Here is a 20,328-nt window from a genome sequence, read left to right on the forward strand (position 1 = left end):
CCAGTATTACATGTCGCAGAGACCATGAAGGCAACGAATGTCAATACACTTTAACTAGCGAGACAATATCTGATGTCGCTAAGAGACGGCATGTGTTTCCTTGGATTGTTGTTCTTTGAGAAACGTTTTTCAAGAAAAAAACATTTCTGTGAAAGATTAACCATTTACACAAAATAATAATAATAATAATAATAATAATAATAATAATAATGATAATAATAATAATAATAATAATAACAACAACAATATGTGTTCACTGTCCTCATGTTCTTACCACTTCTAAACGTCTTTCAAAGACTGTTATGATATTTCCATGTTTACACGGACACCTGTAGCTTCAGCAACATCACTTCAACACTTTAGAAATTCCCTCAAAACGGAAAATCCGATAACAGGAGATAGCAAATACCGCGAGACAGTATTCAGAACCTCCCGCAACATTCCGCCAAAAGCTGCCGCAATATTCCGCCAAAAGCTGCCGCAATATTCCTTCAGATTCTCTCGAAAGAGTCTTTCAGAAACTCCCACAACATTTCATCAGAACCCCCCGCAAGATTACTTCAGAAACTCTCTCAATGTCCCGTCCGAAAATCCAACACAGATGTTCAGAAACTCCCGCAACATCCCGTCTTTAAAAGCTCCCACAAGTGGAACTGAAATACTGAAATAAGCGACATCAAACTGAAATAACACACCCATTGTGAACTTATTCTCAGCATCAGGTATTAATCTGAAGTGGTGTTAATCATGTTATAGTTGTCATCAGGGTTTGTGTAAATGTTCGTCACTGTTTTCCAGTGAAATTGCTGAACCATGTGAAAGTGGAGGATTTTCTGGGCTGGACTTTTACCATGTAATGCTATCTAGATAAATATATATTTCAACAACAGTAAATCGGTAAGCTACCGTTTGCCGGTTGTGAGTAGGGATAATACCGATGACACGAAAAGTAAAAAACCCTTCAAATATACGTTCTGACAGGTTCATTCAGATTATCGATAACATCTTCCTGCGTATCGACCATCATATTCCGTTATTTATGGAACATATTTCCCCGGACGGTTCACATCATATGACACTTTGCACCCTCTCCTGGTAGAAATAGAAATCTTTTCATAAATCAATCTTATATTAGTTTGACTTCCTACTGCCACAATATCCATGAAAGGTTTACAGAAACATAACTGGGCATGTTGGGTCAAAACCTTGTATGGAATTGTACCATTCACGGATGGCAATTGGGCCGAAAGGATGAATTGTATGGTGGGCTGTGATTCATGTCTCTCAACGAATCTATAACCAGTTACGTTGTAGGCATGTAGGACAGACCATGGATTAGATAGATCATGTAGGGTAGATCATGTAGCACAGATCCATCTTCTCCAGGCAAGGGAGTTAATTGAATGTAAAATTCCAGTTTCCACACTTGCTGAACTAGGCTGGAATTTCCAGGCTCGATTGTAGCGCCACAGTGGCTTTTGCGAGTTATGTCGCTTGTGTTCCTGACCAACCAGATTCCATCACTCATATCACTTGCATTTGCTTCAAACAAAATTGCGGCGACCAGTGAAGATAGGACCGATAATCAAGATCTGTATTGTAACAAAACGGGTCTTACTTCGAAAAGTGCATCAAATCACGTGAGCACCTTGATTAAAACATGAAACGATTTGTAAAGTATATGTTGACGCTAAGTTGGCCGTACACATGCATTGCAAATCATGCAACGAACGAAATCTGTTGATTAAGTTACGCGATTTTGATTAGACAATGCAAACACTCGTTAGTCCAGCCAAAATACAATTCCATAATTTCAGCCTAGTTCGGCAAGGGTGGACACTGGACTTTGGGAAAGATCATGTAGGGCAGTACATATGATGAAGGATAGATCGCATAGGACAGATGATGAAGGATATATCGTGTAGGACAGATGATGAAGGATAGATCGTGTAGGACAGATGTTGAAGGATAGATCGTGTAGGACAGATGTTGAAGGATAGATCGTGTAGGACAGATGATGAAGGATAGATCGTGTAGGACAGATGATGAAGGATAGATCGTGTAGGACAGATGATGAAGGATAGATCGTGTAGGACAGATGATGAAGGATAGATCGTGTAGGACAGATGTTGAAGGATAGATCGTGTAGGACAGATGATGAAGGATAGATCGTGTAGGACAGATGTTGAAGGATAGATCGTGTAGGACAGATGATGAAGGATAGATCGTGTAGGACAGATGATGTAAGGATAGATCAGAAGAACAGGTGAACTCGTCTCAAACAGCGGTCCTCTGTTCTGGGGACATATCTAACATTAAACGATAGGGTGATTAACGTGAAATGCAGACTGTAGCAATAGGTGGGCCATGCATAACTGTGAGATAATGAACTACCATGTGGTGCCGAAGGTGTGTCCATGCGGTACTGCTATCGTGAACGAGCATGATTTTGAATGTTGAATGATTGATGGGTTTCTGGTTGGACTGTTGATTTGTTGAATTTGTTGAAAATAATAAGGGAGGATTAATTCATATAATATTTTATCGGTGTAGACAAAATAGTTTGCATATTTATATTGCTCTAGAGTCCATACACAAGATGGATGCTCAAAGCACAAACTATTATTACCCCGGTCAATGGATCAGTGAGCACTCGATTTTTATTCTCAGCTCCTTGGGGAGTATACTACCCATGCTGCTTGTGAGGTGCTAGAAACTTAACAGTCACATTACCATCTTATCCTACCGGGTACCCACTCACTGCTGGGTGAACAGAGTTTCATTTCGAACAAAGTCACTTGCCCAAGGAGACACCCCATGTGTGCCATGCGATTCAGTGTGGGGCAGGACCGAAGCTCTAGAAACTCTCAGGAATCTCTTGAACGCGGGCACCCATCCAACTACTGTCCGCGACCGACTTTGCCTATCTTCACCCACTGTGCATCCCGTTCGCACTGAGGCCGTTTGCTGGCGAATGCGACGTCCCTCCTGCTGTGCCAGAGACTGGAATTTCCCTCCCACTGCCCTTCTAGACACTGGGGTTTCTCACCTACTGCTCTGCAAGAGACTGGGGCCCCCCACCTACTGCTCTGCTAGACACTGGGGCCTCACTCCGACTGCTCTGCTAGACACTGGGGCCTCTCTCCAACTGCTCTGCTAGACGCTAGGGCTTCTCTCCTACTGCTCTGCTAGACACTGGGGTTTTTCACTTACTGCTCTGCTAGACACTGGGGCCTCACTCCCACTCCTCTGCTAGACGCTGGGGCTTCTCTCCAACTGCTCTGCTAGACACTGGGGCTTCTCTCCTACTGCTCTGCTAGACACTGGGGCCTCCCTACCACTGCTGTGCTAGATACTGGGGCTTCCCACCTACTGCTCTGCTAGACACTTGAGCCTCCCTACCACTGCTCTACAAGAGACTGGATCCTCCCTACCACTGCTCTACTAGAGACTAGAGCGTCTCTACAACTGCTCTGCTAGACACTGGGGCCTTCCTACTACTGCTCTTCTAGAGACTGGGACCTCCCTACCACTGCTCTGCTAGACATTCGGATTTCTCTCCTACTGCTCTGCTAGAGAATGGAGCCTCCCACCTACTGCTCTGCTAGACACTGGGACCTCCCTACCACTGATCAGCTAGACACTTGGACCTCCCTCCCACTCCTCTACTAGAGACTGGGACTCTTTCCTACTGCTCTCCTAGACGCTGGGGCGTCCCTCCCACTTCTCTACAAGAGACTGGGCCTCTCTCCTACTGCTCTGCTCGAGATTGGGGCTTCTCTCCTACTGCTCTGCTAGAGACTGCTCTCTCCGACTGCTCGGCCTACCAACTATGATCAATAGTTGCTCTCTTTCAAGTCTTCCGGATTTGTACAGTCGAGAGTTCCAAGATGGCGTCACTTCCTGTTTCACTCAGAGGCTTTGAAGTCTGGATATTGTTTGTGAATCTGCGCGGAAGCATTTTGTCGGGTCTATGTTGACTCGTCACGTTCACTTTAACAAAAACAGGTTGATCTCATAAATAATGAAGCTTAACTGATCACTTAACACGCACATTTCCAGGCCGTTTGTTCGAGTACCCGTAGGAAGGAACCAAGCTGTTAGTGTCATCTTCTCAATAGCGTGTATTCCCATTGGCTGCTTGCTTCCAGTAAGTGCTGTGATTGGTTGTTTCCTTTCACACTTGGCAACGATTGGCTGATGGCTGGAGTCCGGAAATACGCTACAAGCCAACGAGGTTAGCCAGGGCAGCTCGATAAAAGAATAACGTATTTGGACCAGCATCGTATATAAGATCTGAAGCCGCATCACATCAACGCAAATAGTAATCTCGTCACAACATAGCTGATTCCAAGTGTAATTGGAAAGCTGTTCTACATTGGACCCATCCTGTCACTGGTTTCATGGGATTAGTATTGACGTAGTTTGTGCACGTTTTGTCTCCAAAACCATACAATGATATGTGCATTTATAATGCGCGAACTTCCATTCACAAAATGGATGCTCATATTGCTACACTATTAAGATTAGTTATTGCTTCACTGGAGTATGTATCATAAACCGTAAGAGTGTCCGGTAAATGGTGATTGTTATCATTTTTATTCAACAGCTCTTGACAGCCGGAAATATGATTGAGGCCTGTCTACCATTATCGTATATAATTATTGAAGTTTAGCGTCTACGCACATCACAGAAGCGGTGGAAGTATAGCGTCTTTCAGAAATAGGTAGAAGTATGGTGTCTTTCAGAAATAGGTAGAAGTATGGTGTCTTTCAGAAATAGGTAGAAGTATAGCGTCTTTCAGAAATAGGTAGAAGTATGGTGTCTTTCAGAAATAGGTAGAAGTATAGCGTCTTTCAGAAATAGGTAGAAGTATAGCGTCTTTCAGAAATAGGTAGAAGTATGGTGTCTTTCAGAAATAGGTAGAAGTATAGTGTCTTTCAGAAATAGGTAGAAGTATGGTGTCTTTCAGAAATAGGTAGAAGTATGGTGTCTTTCAGAAATAGGTAGAAGTATAGCGTCTTTCAGAAATAGGTAGAAGTATGGTGTCTTTCAGAAATAGGTAGAAGTATAGCGTCTTTCAGAAATAGGTAGAAGTATAGCGTCTTTCAGAAATAGGTAGAAGTATAGTGTCTTTCAGAAATAGGTAGAAGTATGGTGTCTTTCAGAAATAGGTAGAAGTATGGTGTCTTTCAGAAAGGGGAGAAATATAGCGTCTTTCAGAAGGGGAAGACGTATAGCGTCTTTCAGAAGGGGAAGAAGTATAGCATCTTTCAGATAGGGGGAGAAGTATAGCGTCTTTCAGAAAGGGAAGAGGTATAGCGTCTTTCAGAAGGGGGAGAAGTATAGCGTCTTTCAGAAGGGGTGGAAGTAAAACGTCTTTGGGAATGGAAAGACGGGTACCCCCTATCAGAAGCTGAAGAACTACAGTGTCTCTCATGAGGTATTGGAATTCAGTGTCTTTCAGAAGGATATATTATATATTGTATCAGTTCCACAGGTTTTTTTGGCGTTAGGCTCGTGGTTTTAAAACAAAACGAGGAAAGAATAGAACCACATACACCCCAAGTAATACTGCAACAACGAAATAATCTTACCAACATGTTTCAGTCTGCTTATGTAACACAATAAAAACAAACTGAAAATTGATGGAAAACAGCTGTTCGACTGAGCTGGGGTGAACGTGCGTCATAGCAGGTCCAAGAGAAATCCACTTGCACCCTGTTTTCTTCGTGGCGGGATGTAAGGGATTTATTCTCTTGCTGAGAAATTCTTGACCTGCCGGGCAAATACGGAGTGTTTATCAAGATCACATGAACCAATCAGATCTTAACATTTTGACATGGAGGTGAGTTAAATACTTATATGCATGCATCAATATTGTAATGTGTGACACGTCCCGTGATTTGCGTTTTTATTCACATCTCCTTTATATAAAACCTTAGTTCAAATAGCTTGGAATCAGGACTTAACAAGATGCTGACTTTTTTTACCGAAAAAGAAAATCAATACTTACGGCGCTAATAGGCTAAAAGCAGTGCACATGTCATGCTGCCACACATAATGATAGGGGAGGACCAGGAACAAGGCAAACATTCGTGGTCAGAATCTCTCCGATGTATTCAATGTCCGAGGAGTACAAAGACATTTAGTTAATAATTAAACGTCACAAATATAAAACAGGTTACAGGCATGTGACAGAAGGATGCAAAAAAAAAGTATACATCTGTACATCTGTTTTTGTAAAATAAGATCTAATTCTGCTTCTCTATATTCCCTTCCAACTTACTGTATCCCCTTCCAACTTACCGTACACCCTTCCAACTTATTGTACACCCTTCCAACTTACTGTACACCCTTCCAACTTACTGTATCCCCTTCCAACTTACTGTATCCCCTTCCAACTTACTGTATCCCCTTCCAACTTACTGTAAACCCTTCCAACTTACTGTAAACCCTTCCAACTTACTGTACACCCTTCCAACTTACTGTATCCCCTTCCAACTTACTGTACACCTTCCAACTTACTGTACACCCTTCCAACTTACTGTAAACCCTTCAAACTTACTGTAAACCCTTCCAACTTACTGTATCCCCTTCCAACTTACTGTATCCCCTTCCAACTTATTGTATCCCCTTCCAACTTACTGTAAACCCTTCCAACTTACTGTAAACCCTTCCAACTTACCGTACACCCTTCCAACTTACTGTATCCCCTTCCAACTTACTGTAAACCCTTCCAACTTACTGTATCCCCTTCCAACTTACTGTACACCCTTCCAACTTACTGTACACCCTTCCAACTTACTGTATCCCCTTCCAACTTACTGTATCCCCTTCCAACTTACTGTAAACCCTTCCAACTTACTGTAAACCCTTCCAACTTACCGTACACCCTTCCAACTTACTGTATCCCCTTCCAACTTACCGTACACCCTTCCAACTTACTGTACACCTTCCAACTTACTGTACACCCTTCCAACTTACTGTACACCCTTCAAACTTACTTTACACCCTTCAAACTTACTGTATCCCCTTCCAACTTACTGTACACCCTTCCAACTTACTGTACACCCTTCAAACTTACCGTACACCCTTCCAACTTACTGTACATACTTCCACCTTACTGTACACCCTTCCAACTTACTGTATCCCCTTCCAACTTACTGTACACCCTTCCAACTTACTGTACACCCTTCCAACTTACTGTACACCCTTCCAACTTACTGTACATACTTCCACCTTACTGTACACCCTTCCAACTTACTGTACACCCTTCCAACTTACTGTACACCCTTCCAACTTACTGTACACCCTTCCAACTTACTGTACACCCTTCCAACTTACTGTAAACCCTTCCACCTTACTGTACACCCTTCCAACTTACTGTATCCCCTTCCAACTTACTGTACACCCTTCCAACTTACTGTACACCCTTCCAACTTACTGTACACCCTTCCAACTTACTGTACACCCTTCCAACTAACTGTACACCTTCCAACTTACTGTACACCCTTCCAACTTACTGTACACCTTCCAACTTACTGTACACCCTTCCAACTAACTGTACACCCTTCCAACTTACTGTACACCCTTCCAACTAACTGTACACCTTCCAACTTACTGTACACCCTTCCAACTTACTGTACACCCTTCCAACTTACTGTACACCCTTCCAACTAACTGTACACCTTCCAACTTACTGTACACCCTTCCAACTAACTGTACACCCTTCCAACTTACTGTACACCCTTCCAACTAACTGTACACCTTCCAACTTACTGTACACCCTTCCAACTTACTGTACACCCTTCCAACTTACTGTACACCCTTCCAACTTACTGTACACCCTTCCAACTAACTGTACACCTTCCAACTTACTGTACACCCTTCCAACTAACTGTACACCTTCCAACTTACTGTACACCCTTCCAACTTACTGTATCCCCTTCCAACTTACTGTACACCTTCCAACTTACTGTACACCTTCCAACTTACTGTACACCCTTCCAACTTACTGTACACCTTCCAACTTACTGTACACCTTCCAACTTACTGTACACCCTTCCAACTTACTGTACACCCTTCCAACTAACTGTACACCTTCCAACTTACTGTGTCCCCTTCCAACTTACTGTACACCCTTCCAACTTACTGTACACCCTTCCAACTTACTGTACACCTTCCAACTTACTGTACACCCTTCCAACTTACTGTACACCCTTCCAACTAACTGTACACCTTCCAACTTACTGTGTCCCCTTCCAACTTACTGTACACCCTTCCAACTTACTGTACACCTTCCAACTTACTGTATCCCCTTCCAACTTACTGTACACCCTTCCAACTTACTGTACACCCTTCCAACTAACTGTACACCTTCCAACTTACTGTACACCCTTCCAACTTACTGTACACCTTCCAACTTACTGTACACCTTCCAACTTACTGTACACCTTCCAACTTACTGTACACCCTTCCAACTTACTGTACACCTTCCAACTTACTGTACACCTTCCAACTTACTGTACACCCTTCCAACTTACTGTACACCTTCCAACTTACTGTATCCCCTTCCAACTTACTGTACACCCTTCCAACTTACTGTACACCCTTCCAACTAACTGTACACCCTTCCAACTTACTGTACACCCTTCCAACTAACTGTACACCTTCCAACTTACTGTACACCCTTCCACCTTACTGTAAACCCTTCCAACTTACTGTAAACCTTCCAACTTACTGTACACCTTGCAACTTACTGTACACCCTTCCAACTTACTGTACACCCTTCCAACTTACTGTACACCCTTCCAACTTACTGTACACCTTCCAACTTACTGTACACCTTCCAACTTACTGTACACCTTCCAACTTACTGTACACCCTTCCAACTTACTGTACACCCTTCCAACTAACTGTACACCTTCCAACTTACTGTACACCCTTCCAACTAACTGTACACCTTCCAACTTACTGTACACCCTTTCAACTTACTGTACACCCTTCCAACTTACTGTACACCCTTCCAACTAACTGTACACCTTCCAACTTACTGTACACCCTTCCAACTAACTGTACACCTTCCAACTTACTGTACACCCTTCCAACTTACTGTACACCCTTCCAACTAACTGTACACCTTCCAACTAACTGTACACCTTCCAACTTACTGTACACCCTTCCAACTAACTGTACACCTTCCAACTTACTGTACACCCTTCCAACTTACTGTACACCCTTCCAACTTACTGTACACCCTTCCAACTAACTGTACACCTTCCAACTTACTGTGTCCCCTTCCAACTTACTGTGTCCCTCCTCCTAACCGACTGTATCCCCCTCCTTCTACCCGTCTCCACCACCCCACCCGTCGCCCACCCCAAGATGGGTCCTTCCCCCTACGTTTGTGTTTAGTCCTTTTAGAATAGATTGCATGAGATACTGAACGCCTTGCTTGTAATGTGTATTATTATTATTGTGACCATGACAAATAATGTTTTGTCAAAAATAACAAACTGTCTCTGTGAAAATATATCTTTAATCAATCGGCCCCTTAGGTTTCAAGAAAAATTTGATCGTCGGTCAGACTTCCACATTCGCGTTAATTAGTTTTCTTGGTTTCTCAACATATGGGGTTTCATCAAATTGGAAAATGTCAAAATCCTGAGTTTCTTCCAAACAAGGGGCGGTCGGGTGGCTTAGTGGCCTCGTGGTTTACGCGTTCGCTCGTCACGCCGAAGACCCGGGTTCGATTCCCGGTACAATGGGTGAAGCTCATTTCTGGCATCCCACGCCGTGATATTGCTGGGATATTGCTCAAATTGGAAAACGTCAAAATCCTGAGTTTCTTCCAAACAAGGGGCGGTCGGGTGGCTTAGTGGCCTCGTGGTTTACGCGTTCGCTCGTCACGTCGAAGACCCCGGTTCGATTCCCGGTACAATGGGTGAAGCTCATTTCTGGCATCCCACGCCGTGATATTGCTGGGATATTGCTAAAAGCGGCGTAACACCGAACTCACTCCCATTTTCCAAACAAGATGACGATGATATATGACCGAAACACTATTTAATGCTTCCTTAACACTCACCCCCACACACATACATGTACATGTACATACTCACTGTCGTTAAACAAGTGCTTCCAAGATCATTGTCTGAAGATGTCATATTTAGTTTCGAAGTGAGAGATTACTGTCAGCTATCATTCCATGTTCATGTTCCAAGTGCTTGCAACCCCATCAATCCACATTGTGTACGCGTTATAAAGATGCTCACACGATCCCTGGCAGTATTCGATGTATATTGCGCAGGTGTTTGTTAAAGAGCTAGAAACACAAGCCAGTGGTTTCTGTAGCTGGACTATTTCAGACATTCTAAAGATACAAATTCGCAATCTGATCCTGCCCTGCCTGGAACCGAATGTCGTCCATATGTGGAGTAAAGGCTCAGGTATAGCCAAATTAATATTATAGAATCCTATTCTTTTTATATTCTATTACTTATTTCCAACTATTTGTTCATAGGTTTATTGTTTTATTTTAATTGTTTGTTTACTAAATTATCTGTACTACCATTCCTTAAAGCAGCGTAAAATCATACCCACTCACTCACTCACTCACTCACTCACTCACTACCGTTCCTGAGGCTGCCACCCCTAGTAAACGGGATCGCCTCCGTGGTCTTATGGTTGAGCGTCCGCCCGGCCGCGTCATACCAAAAGACGTTAAAAGATGGTACTTGTTGTTACCTTTCCTGGCGCTCGGCATTAAGGGGCTCCAACAAGGACTGGTCGGCTCGGAGTCAGTATACTGTGTCTGAGTGGGGTATTCATGTTAAACTGCGGCATGGTATCTCAGTGAGCTAGCACTATAAATCGGCATCAGTCCGGACTAGTACAAGCAGCCACACAAACACACACGTGCATGCACATGGCTATATAAGTGCAATAACCTTGGAGGCGACGTTAAACCCCATTTCGCCGGCCCGGTACGAGGGATTTGGGGTCTATTTCGAGGGTATTCGAGGTTCTGCACTGTTCTGCAGCTCTGCAGTGTTCTGTTCAGTGTTGTAAGAGGACGAATTGGTTCCCAGATTCACCATTTAAAAAATAATACTGGTATTCGTGATTCAGGGGTGAACAAAGGAGAAATTGGATGCTAGTCGTGGATCAGGGTGGTGTGTGCGTGTGTGGGTAGAGTGGGTGGGTGGTGGTGGGGATGGGGGTGGGGTTAGCACGGAAGGACATTATTGGACATTGTGAGCCATTGTGAAATGCTGAAACTCACACATTAAACTCGATACCCCAAATGCCGAAGACGATGGCGCCAGCGACTCTAGGAAGTTGTTTGGGACATGGACACGGCTTTCTCTAATGCATACAGTAGTGTATATTCTATTGACGGACATGTAGTTTGGTCCAGGAAATATATCCCACTTGTTAATAGTAGTGATGTTCACCTTTCAGTTCCTCCTATAACTGAATGTGAGGTTGTTGTAATTAGGTCGTATCATCAGAGGCAGTCGATACATTGATGTATGCACGCTCACAAGCAGCGCGTGCGTTGGCGTTTATCTTTAATCATATCCCGGAAATTGACACACGGTTCGTTAAATTCAGGTAGTCGTTGGCAAACAGCATTTGATCAGATTCAACATGGCGGCTGATCATGTGATCACTATTGCTCGTGCATGCTGTGGCCACCTGATCTGTTGACGAACTTTATATCGAGTCAGTGGCATCAGCCACTCAAAGAGTGGTAGCTAGTTATCTCTGCTTCAAGATATCTACTTGCTTTGTGTCAGAATCAGAATTTTTTTAAAAACATCAGAAAATGTTAAGCTGGGATCACACGGTTTTTTTCGCTTCGTATCCGTGACGCGCGTCCGTATTTACTTCTACGTCAGTCTGTGTCTGTACAATAAATCACTATCCAATAGTTATGATACCAGATGTTCGCGAAAAGGCTACCCACTGTGTCACAAACACATGCAAAGACAAGTCAATTGTTCACCTGAAAAAGACACGGGAACATATGGTACAATCACTTTTAAATAATGAATGATACTGATACGCAGGTATATACGGGTATATATGGTCGGGTATTCACGTATACACCTCTCCGAAGTTACTTCCACTAGAGTGAGTGAGTGAGTTTGGTTTTACGCCGCCTTTAGCAATATTCCAGCAATATCACGGCGGGGGACACCAGAAATGGGCTTCACACATTATACCCATGTCGGAATTCGAACCCGGGCCTTGGTGTGACGAGCTAACGCTTTAACCACTAGGCTACCCGACCGCCCCTACTTCCACTAGAATCCACACGCAGGGCTCTACGGGGCTCATGACATTATGATGTGACGTCACAACAGGGGCTAGTCCACCAAAGTCCATTTGTATCAGTATACAGTGGATTGCAACAGACAGGGTATATGGTGGGTATCTATGTTGTGGGATTGTATCAGACGGGGTATATGACGGGTATCTGTGTTGTGGATTGTATCAGACGGGGTATATGACGGGTATCTGTGTAGTAGGATTGTATCAGACGGGGTATATGACGGGTATCTGTGTTGTGGATTTGTATCAGAAGGGGTATATGACGGGTATCTGTGTTGTGGATTTGTATCAGAAGGGGTATATGACGGGTATCTTATGTAGTTGGATTGTATCAGACGGGGTATATGACGGGTATCTGTGTTGTGGATTTGTATCGGTCAGGATATATGACGGGTATCTTATGTAGTTGGATTGTATCAGACGGGGTATACGACGGGTATCTGTGTAGTGGAGTGTATCGGACGGGGTATACGACGGGTATCTATGTAGTTGGAATGTATCAGAGGGGTTATATGACGGGTATCTGTGTTGTGGATTGTATCGGACGGGGTATATGACGGGTATCTGTGCACTTGGATTGTAACAGACAGGGTATATGATGGGTATATGTGTAGTGGATTGTAACAGACGGGGTATACATGACGGGTATCTATATAGTTGGAATGTATCAGACAGGGTATATGACGGGTATCTTAGCAGCGACATGTACCCGGCTGGTATGTGTCGTTTGATAGTATCCACTTATTTGAAAGAAACAATAGGTATTCATTTAAACTTTCTAAGTTGACACCGAACATATTCTGTATACGTGTGTTTCACTGCGTGTAGTCTTTCATTATTCGCCATTAGAATTACGCTCAGGGATAATTGAATAACGGCGTATATGGATCGGGGCCGTCTCCACCTCCTGGAGATGAGAGAATAATCTAACAAGACACCTATCTGTAACTGATGATAAATGTTTATCAATACTATGAGCGACACTTGTCGTTCTTGGCAGAATCCTCAGGCAGTTGTTACCATGGTAGAGAACAAATTCGTCTCGTGTTATCCCACGAGAATGGAGATTAGCCACGGTCACTTAAAACACTGTCATCATCAGGTGTAGTGATCAGTCTGGGGGAGCAGCAGACATTATTCAATGATGCAAATATATGTTGGTTTGTTGTTTCAAACGAACGAGGTGAGGCGAGGTGCATAGCGACGTGCATGCAGTGTGTCTGTGTGTGTGCGTGTGTGTGTGTGTGCGTGCGTGCGGGCGGGCGGGCGTGCGTGCGTGCGTGCGTGCGTGCGTGCGTGCGTGCGTGCGTGCGTGTCAATCCAGTGAGTGACATCATGAACATCCATCTCCGCAAGTCAATGGGCCTGACCACCCGATCCCGTTAAACTATGAACTCAGTGTCTGTGATAAAATATAAAACAATGTGCAAATATCAGGCACGACGAAGCAATCCATATTGCTTGAGTGAGGTTGGCTCAAGAGATATCTGGTTTTCTGGTTGAACCGCTAGTGTTAAGTGCCAGGTACTTGATGTGAGCGTATCATCAGTTACTGTCGAATCCACCGACTACAGTTAGATTAATAATTCATCCCAACAACTGAACACTACTTCACCTCCAGGTTTGACCGATGATCTGGTCACTTTATCACGTGTTTGAAGAAAACCGACCTTGCATCATACATGTGTACGACGCCATCTTTATGACCTTGTATATTCTCTGATCGTAGAGCCCAACTGTTGTAATCTCTTTAGCATTGTCCTTGACTGCAATGTCTCTCAGCGGATTATAAACATGTTGTCCTCAACGCTATAGATGGTATTGTCTGTGACAGTATTGACTGTATTGTCTGTGACAGTATTGACTGTATTGTCTGTGACAGTATTGACTGTATTGTCTGTGACAGTATTGACTGTATTGTCTGTGACAGTATTGACTGTATTGTCTGTGACAGTATTGACTGCATTGTAGGTGACAGTATTGACTGTATTGTCTGTGACAGCATTGACTGTATTGTCTGTGACAGTATTGACTGTATTGTCTATGACAGTATTGACTGTATTGTAGGTGACAGTATTGACTGTATTGCAGGTGACAGTATTGACTGTATTGTCTGTGACAGTATTGACTGTATTGTCTGTGACAGTATTGACTGCATAGTCTCTGACAGTGTTGTGTGCATTGTCTGTGACAGTATTGACTTCGTTGTCTGTGACAGTATTGACTGTATTGTAGGTGACAGTATTGACTGTATTGTAGGTGACAGTATTGACTGTATTGTCTGTGACAGTATTGACTGTATTGTCTGTGACAGTATTGACTGTATTGTCTATGACAGTATTGACTGTATTGTCTATGACAGTATTGACTGTATTGTAGGTGACAGTATTGACTGTATTGTCTGTGACAGCATTGACTGAAATGTCTGTGACAGTATTGACTGCGATGTCTTTTGACAGTATTGACTGCGTTGTCCGTGACAGTGTTGTCTGTGACAGTGTTGAATGCTTTGTCTGTGACAGTATTGACTTCGTTGTCTGTGACAGTATTGACTGCTTTGTGTGATACAGTATTGACTGCATAGTCTCTGACAGTGTTGTGTGCATAGTCTGTGACAGTATTGACTTCGTTGTCTGTGACAGTATTGACTGCATTGTCTCTGACAGTGTTGTGTGCATTGTCTGTGACAGTATTGACTTCGTTGTCTGTGACAGTATTGACTGCGTTGACACCGACAGTATTGACTGCGTTGACACTGACAGTATTGACTTCGTTGCCTGTGACAGTATTGACTGTATTGTCTCTGACAGTATTGACTGTATTGTCTCTGACAGTATTGACTGCGTTGACACTGACAGTATTGATTGTATTCTGCACTTCCTACTGGCTCTTAGCCCCCCATACTGTGACATGCAACTTGGGATATTATACATTGATTTATCAGACCCTTCAGTTCTAGTCGTAAATCTTCCTGATAATTCTGGCGATGTTTTGGAAGCCCGATCCTTCATCTCATATGCACTGATATAATTAGCGCCCCAAAATACATCTGTGAGGGTTGAAGTCTAGACATTTGTCAGCCCAGCCACCCATGCCTCCGGTCATCTGGTATTCATGGAATACATCTGCACGGCAGATAAACCTATTCAAAATTATTGCCATTACTGACTTAAAAAATCATACCACCCTATAAATAGTGTCACGTGCATGGGAACTGTCCCGGATGTAAGGGAGTCTCATTTCCGGTGGGAAGCGTCAATGTCTGGTGCTTGGTTACAATTGAAGGAACTGAAACAGTGTCATTGCTTTGTTTTCTGTGCATAAAGGGATTCCAGGGTTATCGCATGCAGTAACACATTCAAGGAAAATTGCACTGAACAATCTGTGTTTCTGCTTCTCCTGCAGTGTTATTGTGTGCATGTACCCTTTTGTGGATTCTGTCGAGAGTCTCTGCTCAGGACCAGTCTATGGAAGTCTGTATGTCTGCAAGAACGATGTTTACGTGGAGCTAGTGTGTGGAAGTCTGTATGTCTGCAAGAACGATGTTTACGTGGAGCTAGTGTGTGGAAGTCTGTATGTCTGCAAGAACGATGTTTACGTGGAGCTAGTGTGTGGAAGTCTGTATGTCTGCAAGAACGATGTTTACGTGGAGCTAGTGTGTGGAAGTCTGAATGTCTGCAAGAACGATGTTTACGTGGAGCTAGTGTGTGGAAGTCTGAATGTCTGCAAGAACGATGTTTACGTGGAGCTAGTGTGTGGAAGTCTGAATGTCTGCAAGAACGATGTTTACGTGGAGCTAGTGTGTGGAAGTCTGAATGTCTGCAAGAACGATGTTTACGTGGAGCTAGTGTGTGGAAGTCTGAATGTCTGCAAGAACGATGTTTACGTGGAGCTAGTGTGTGGAAGTCTGTATGTCTGCAAGAACGATGTTTACGTGGAGCTAGTGTGTGGAAGTCTGTATGTCTGCAAGAACGATGTTTACGTGGAGCTAGTGTGTGGAAGTCTGAATGTCTGCAAGAACGATGTTTACGTGGAGCTAGTGTGTGGAAGTCTGAATGTCTGCAAGAACGATGTTTACGTGGAGCTAGTGTGTGGAAGTCTGAATGTCTGCAAGAACGATGTTTACGTGGAGCTAGTGTGTGGAAGTCTGTATGTCTGCAAGAACGATGTTTACATGGAGCTAGTGTGTGAAAAGGTATGAGAGATGTTTGTCTTGTCCTGTCCTGTCCTGTCCTGTCCTGTACTGTCCTGTCCTCTACTGTACTGTCTTGTCTGTATTTGTTCGTACTATTCCTGACTAATGCATGTTTGATAGTGCTAGCCCGCTGATATATCATGGTGCAGTTTAAAATGGAGGGGATGTGGATGGTGGCTCGGTGAGAAGGTGAGAAGATGGATGCGAGAGGAGTTCAGAGAATTGACACCAGAGTGGAGGAGAAAGAAGAGAGTGGGTGGGTTTGTGATTGAGAGAACGAACCGGGCGGTTAGTTGTGCACTGGGTGCACACGAGCGGCAGAGGGGGCTGGTGAATGGGTGAGAGATGGTTTGGAGAGTGGATTGGAAATGTGAAACGGGATAAGTCGGGGAGAGCGTGGGAGAGTGGTTGGTAGAGTGGATGGGTGCGTGGCTGGTAGAGAAGATGGGAGTGTTAGTAGGTTATAGATTGGGAGAGTGGTTAAGAAAAGGGTGGACGTGTTAGTAGTTGAGTGGGTGGGAGAGTGATTGACAGAGAGGGTGGGAGAGTTCGTAGGTGAGTAGTCTAACCTAAGTTCAGAACTTGTAACCATATTCTACATAAACTGGGAGATGGAGAAAATTAGCTTTAACCGAAAGAACATATCCACTTTGTAAACTATCTGACATAGGTGGTGAATTCCATTATTTGTATATTTGTCTATCTTTAGAAAATGAAAAAACACACAGATTCTACTACATCGAAGCCAAAATGTATAAAATGAATTTACTTATCAATAATCTACGATTAGTAACATTGAGAATATTGTCCAAACTGTCAAATCATGTTTAAACCTACCAAGTAAGTGTCTCCCTTATTTGATTGCACACATATTGCTCCCAAAGTGAATCTGAAAAATTATTTAGCTGCCTGAGAGGTGATGGTTGAGTGGGTGGGAGAAGTGATGGTTGAGTGGGTGGGAGAAGTGATGGTTGAGTGGGTGGGAGAGGTGGTGGTTGAGTGGTTGGGAGAGGTAATGGTTGAGTGGGTGGGAGAGGTGGTGGTTGAGTGGGTGGGAGAAGTGATGGTTGAGTTGGTGGGAGAGGTGGTGGTTGAGTGGTTGGGAGAGGTAATGGTTGAGTGGGTGGGAGAAGTGATGGTTGAGTGGGTGGGAGAAGTGATGGTTGAGTGGGTGGGAGAGGTGATGGATGAGTGGGTGGGAGAAGTGATGGTTGAGTGGGTGGGAGAGGTGATGGTTGAGTGGGTGGGAGAGGTGATGGTTGATTGGGTGGGAGAGGTGATGGTTGATTGGGTGGGAGAGGTGATGGTTGATTGGGTGGGAGAGGTGATGGTTGAGTTGGTGGGAGAGGTGATGGTTGAGTGGGTGGGAGAGGTGATGGTTGAGTGGGTGGGAGAGGTAGTGGTTGAGTGGGTGGGAGAGGTAGTGGTTGAGTGGGTGGGAGAGGTGATGGATGAGTGGGTGGGAGATGTGATGGTTGAGTGGATGAGAGAGGTGATGGTTGAGTGGGTGGGAGAGGTGAGGGTTGAGTGGGTGGTACACTCCCATGGAGGGGGACAGCATCAACTCGGTACCCCGTGTAGGCAGAACAGCAGCCATGGTATGCAAATCCAGAACCACAAACTGCGTCTGAAGATGTGAAATCTGCAACTACTAGTGCACATTGATTTACAGAAATCCCGAATTTCATTTTAATATCTATCCTCTCACTCGAAATTCATAATCATTATGAACAACAGATTGACCCCGTTGGCTAATTGTATATGTTTATGTGAGGACAATGTGTAATGATTATGTGAAAAGTATTATTTTGTAAGTCAACACATCTTACGATAGGCGATGTCCTTCAATACATCATAAATTCTGGCGATGTCTTTCAATACATCACAAACATTGGCGATGTCCTTCAATACATCATAAATACTGGTGATGTTCTTCAATACTTAATGAATACTGTTGACATTCTTCAATTGATCACAAATACTGGTGATGTCCTTCAATACATCATAAATACTGGCGATGTCCTTCAATACATCACAAACATTGGCGATGTCCTTCAATACATCACAAACATTGGCGATGTCCTTCAATACATCATAAATACTGGTGATGTTCTTCAATACTTAATGAATACTGTTGACATTCTTCAATTGATCACAAATACTGGTGATGTCCTTCAATACATCATAAATACTGGCGATGTCCTTCAATACATCACAAACATTGGCGATGTCCTTCAATGCATCACAAATACTGGTGATGTCCTTCAATACATCATAAATACTGGTGATGTTCTTCAATACTTAATGAATACTGTTGACATTCTTCAATTGATCACAAATACTGGTGATGTCCTTCAATACATCATAAATACTGGCGATGTCCTTCAATACATCACAAACATTGGCGATGTCCTTCAATGCATCACAAATACTGGTGATGTCCTTCAATACATCACAAAAATTGACGGCGATGTCCTTCAATACATCATAAATACTGGCGATGTCCTTTAATACATCACAAACATTGACGGCGATGTCCTTCAATACTTCATAAATACTGGTGATGTTCTTCAATACTTAATGAATACTGGTGATGTTCTTCAATACTTAATGAATACTGGTGATGTTCTTGAATTCATCACAAATACTGGCGATGTCCTTCAGTGTGTCACAATTGCTGGCGATGTCCTTCAATGCATCACAAATATTGGCGATGGTCATCAATACATCACAGATACTGGCAATCGTCTTAAACACATAACAAACTGTCATGTCACTGAATGAGAGAGAAGTTTGAAGAATGTGAACATTAAAAGGTCACCAGAGGTAACGTGCCTTGACTACAATTGTCCTCCCTTGAGATGTGCTATGATCCGAAGTAATAAAACAAAGACTAGCTTGGTTGTACGGAGAAACATCACAGCTCCCTCATATATCGTGTGGCTACAGCGTGGGACATGTGTAAGAGGATATTCCCCTCCAAATAATCCAGAATATGTCAAAGACTGTTATAATTGAGGCGATTAAGTACGGTGAGATGCACATGCGGGTGAAGATGTCCCGAGAAATCAGTTATATCTGTACTACGTACTGTTCTGCTTGATTCCTTAATTCATAGAATTCCTAGGCTGCCACACAAAACAAGCATACAATTAAGTGGTCCCTTTGATCAGATTCATTGGTCACAGTTCCGTGCCGTGCGTATGCTTGATGTGAATTGAGCGGCATATTATGATTAATGCCAATCCCATGTGTTCACAAGAAGTTTGGCGATGTTCTTCAACACATCACAATGGCGTTGTACATTGATTTGATACATGTGATCACTGACACATTGAGAGTGTGTGTCCTTGCTTGTTGTAAATTTACGGTTATATGATGGTAATTACTAGTCCAGTGTCCAGAGAAAAGGGTTATTTGATATTTCTCTGACTGGTAGTTCACTCATTTGTTGCTACTGCCAACTACTACAAATATATTTACAATAGTCGCAACTGAAATGACTAACACACAACAACATGCAAGAGACGAGAAAGCGTAATCATAGGAAAAAGGTATTGACTTTTTGACTAATTATTTCTGCATTTGAGAATAAAATTACAAAGCAAATTCATTTTACTTTGTTACCCTTTGTCATTAGCACTATATGTACTATGAGTTACAGGTGTGACTAGCAGGGTGTACTATGAAATACATGTGTCACTTGTGGGTAGTGCTTTGAGATACAGGTGTCTCTATCAGGTTGTACTATGAAATACATGTGTCAATTGTGGGTAGTGCTATGAGCTACA

At 43.2% G+C, this 20,328-nt stretch overlaps 1 protein-coding gene and 1 pseudogene across 1 annotated transcript; one reads left to right on the top strand and one right to left on the bottom strand.

Moving 5' to 3' along the window:
• Nucleotides 1-555: 555 nt before the first annotated feature.
• On the bottom strand, nucleotides 556-12,396 carry LOC139471015 (uncharacterized; annotated as a pseudogene).
• Nucleotides 12,397-17,552: 5,156 nt separating this feature from the next.
• LOC139471016 (uncharacterized) lies at nucleotides 17,553-18,176 on the top strand. Its single transcript, XM_071253318.1, has one exon. The coding sequence runs from the start codon at nucleotides 17,553-17,555 to the stop codon at nucleotides 18,174-18,176; it is 624 nt and encodes a 207-aa protein (XP_071109419.1).
• Nucleotides 18,177-20,328: the final 2,152 nt, after the last annotated feature.

This window comes from Haliotis cracherodii, unplaced genomic scaffold (genome assembly GCF_022045235.1).
Source record: "Haliotis cracherodii isolate W230 unplaced genomic scaffold, xgHalCrac1.p SCAF_21, whole genome shotgun sequence".
Lineage (NCBI taxonomy): Eukaryota > Metazoa > Mollusca > Gastropoda > Lepetellida > Haliotidae > Haliotis > Haliotis cracherodii.

Coding starts and splice junctions, on each gene's coding strand:
- LOC139471016 (XM_071253318.1), top strand. CDS start 17,553: ATGGTTGAGTGGGTGGGAGAGGTGGTGGTTGAGTGGGTGGGAGAAGTG.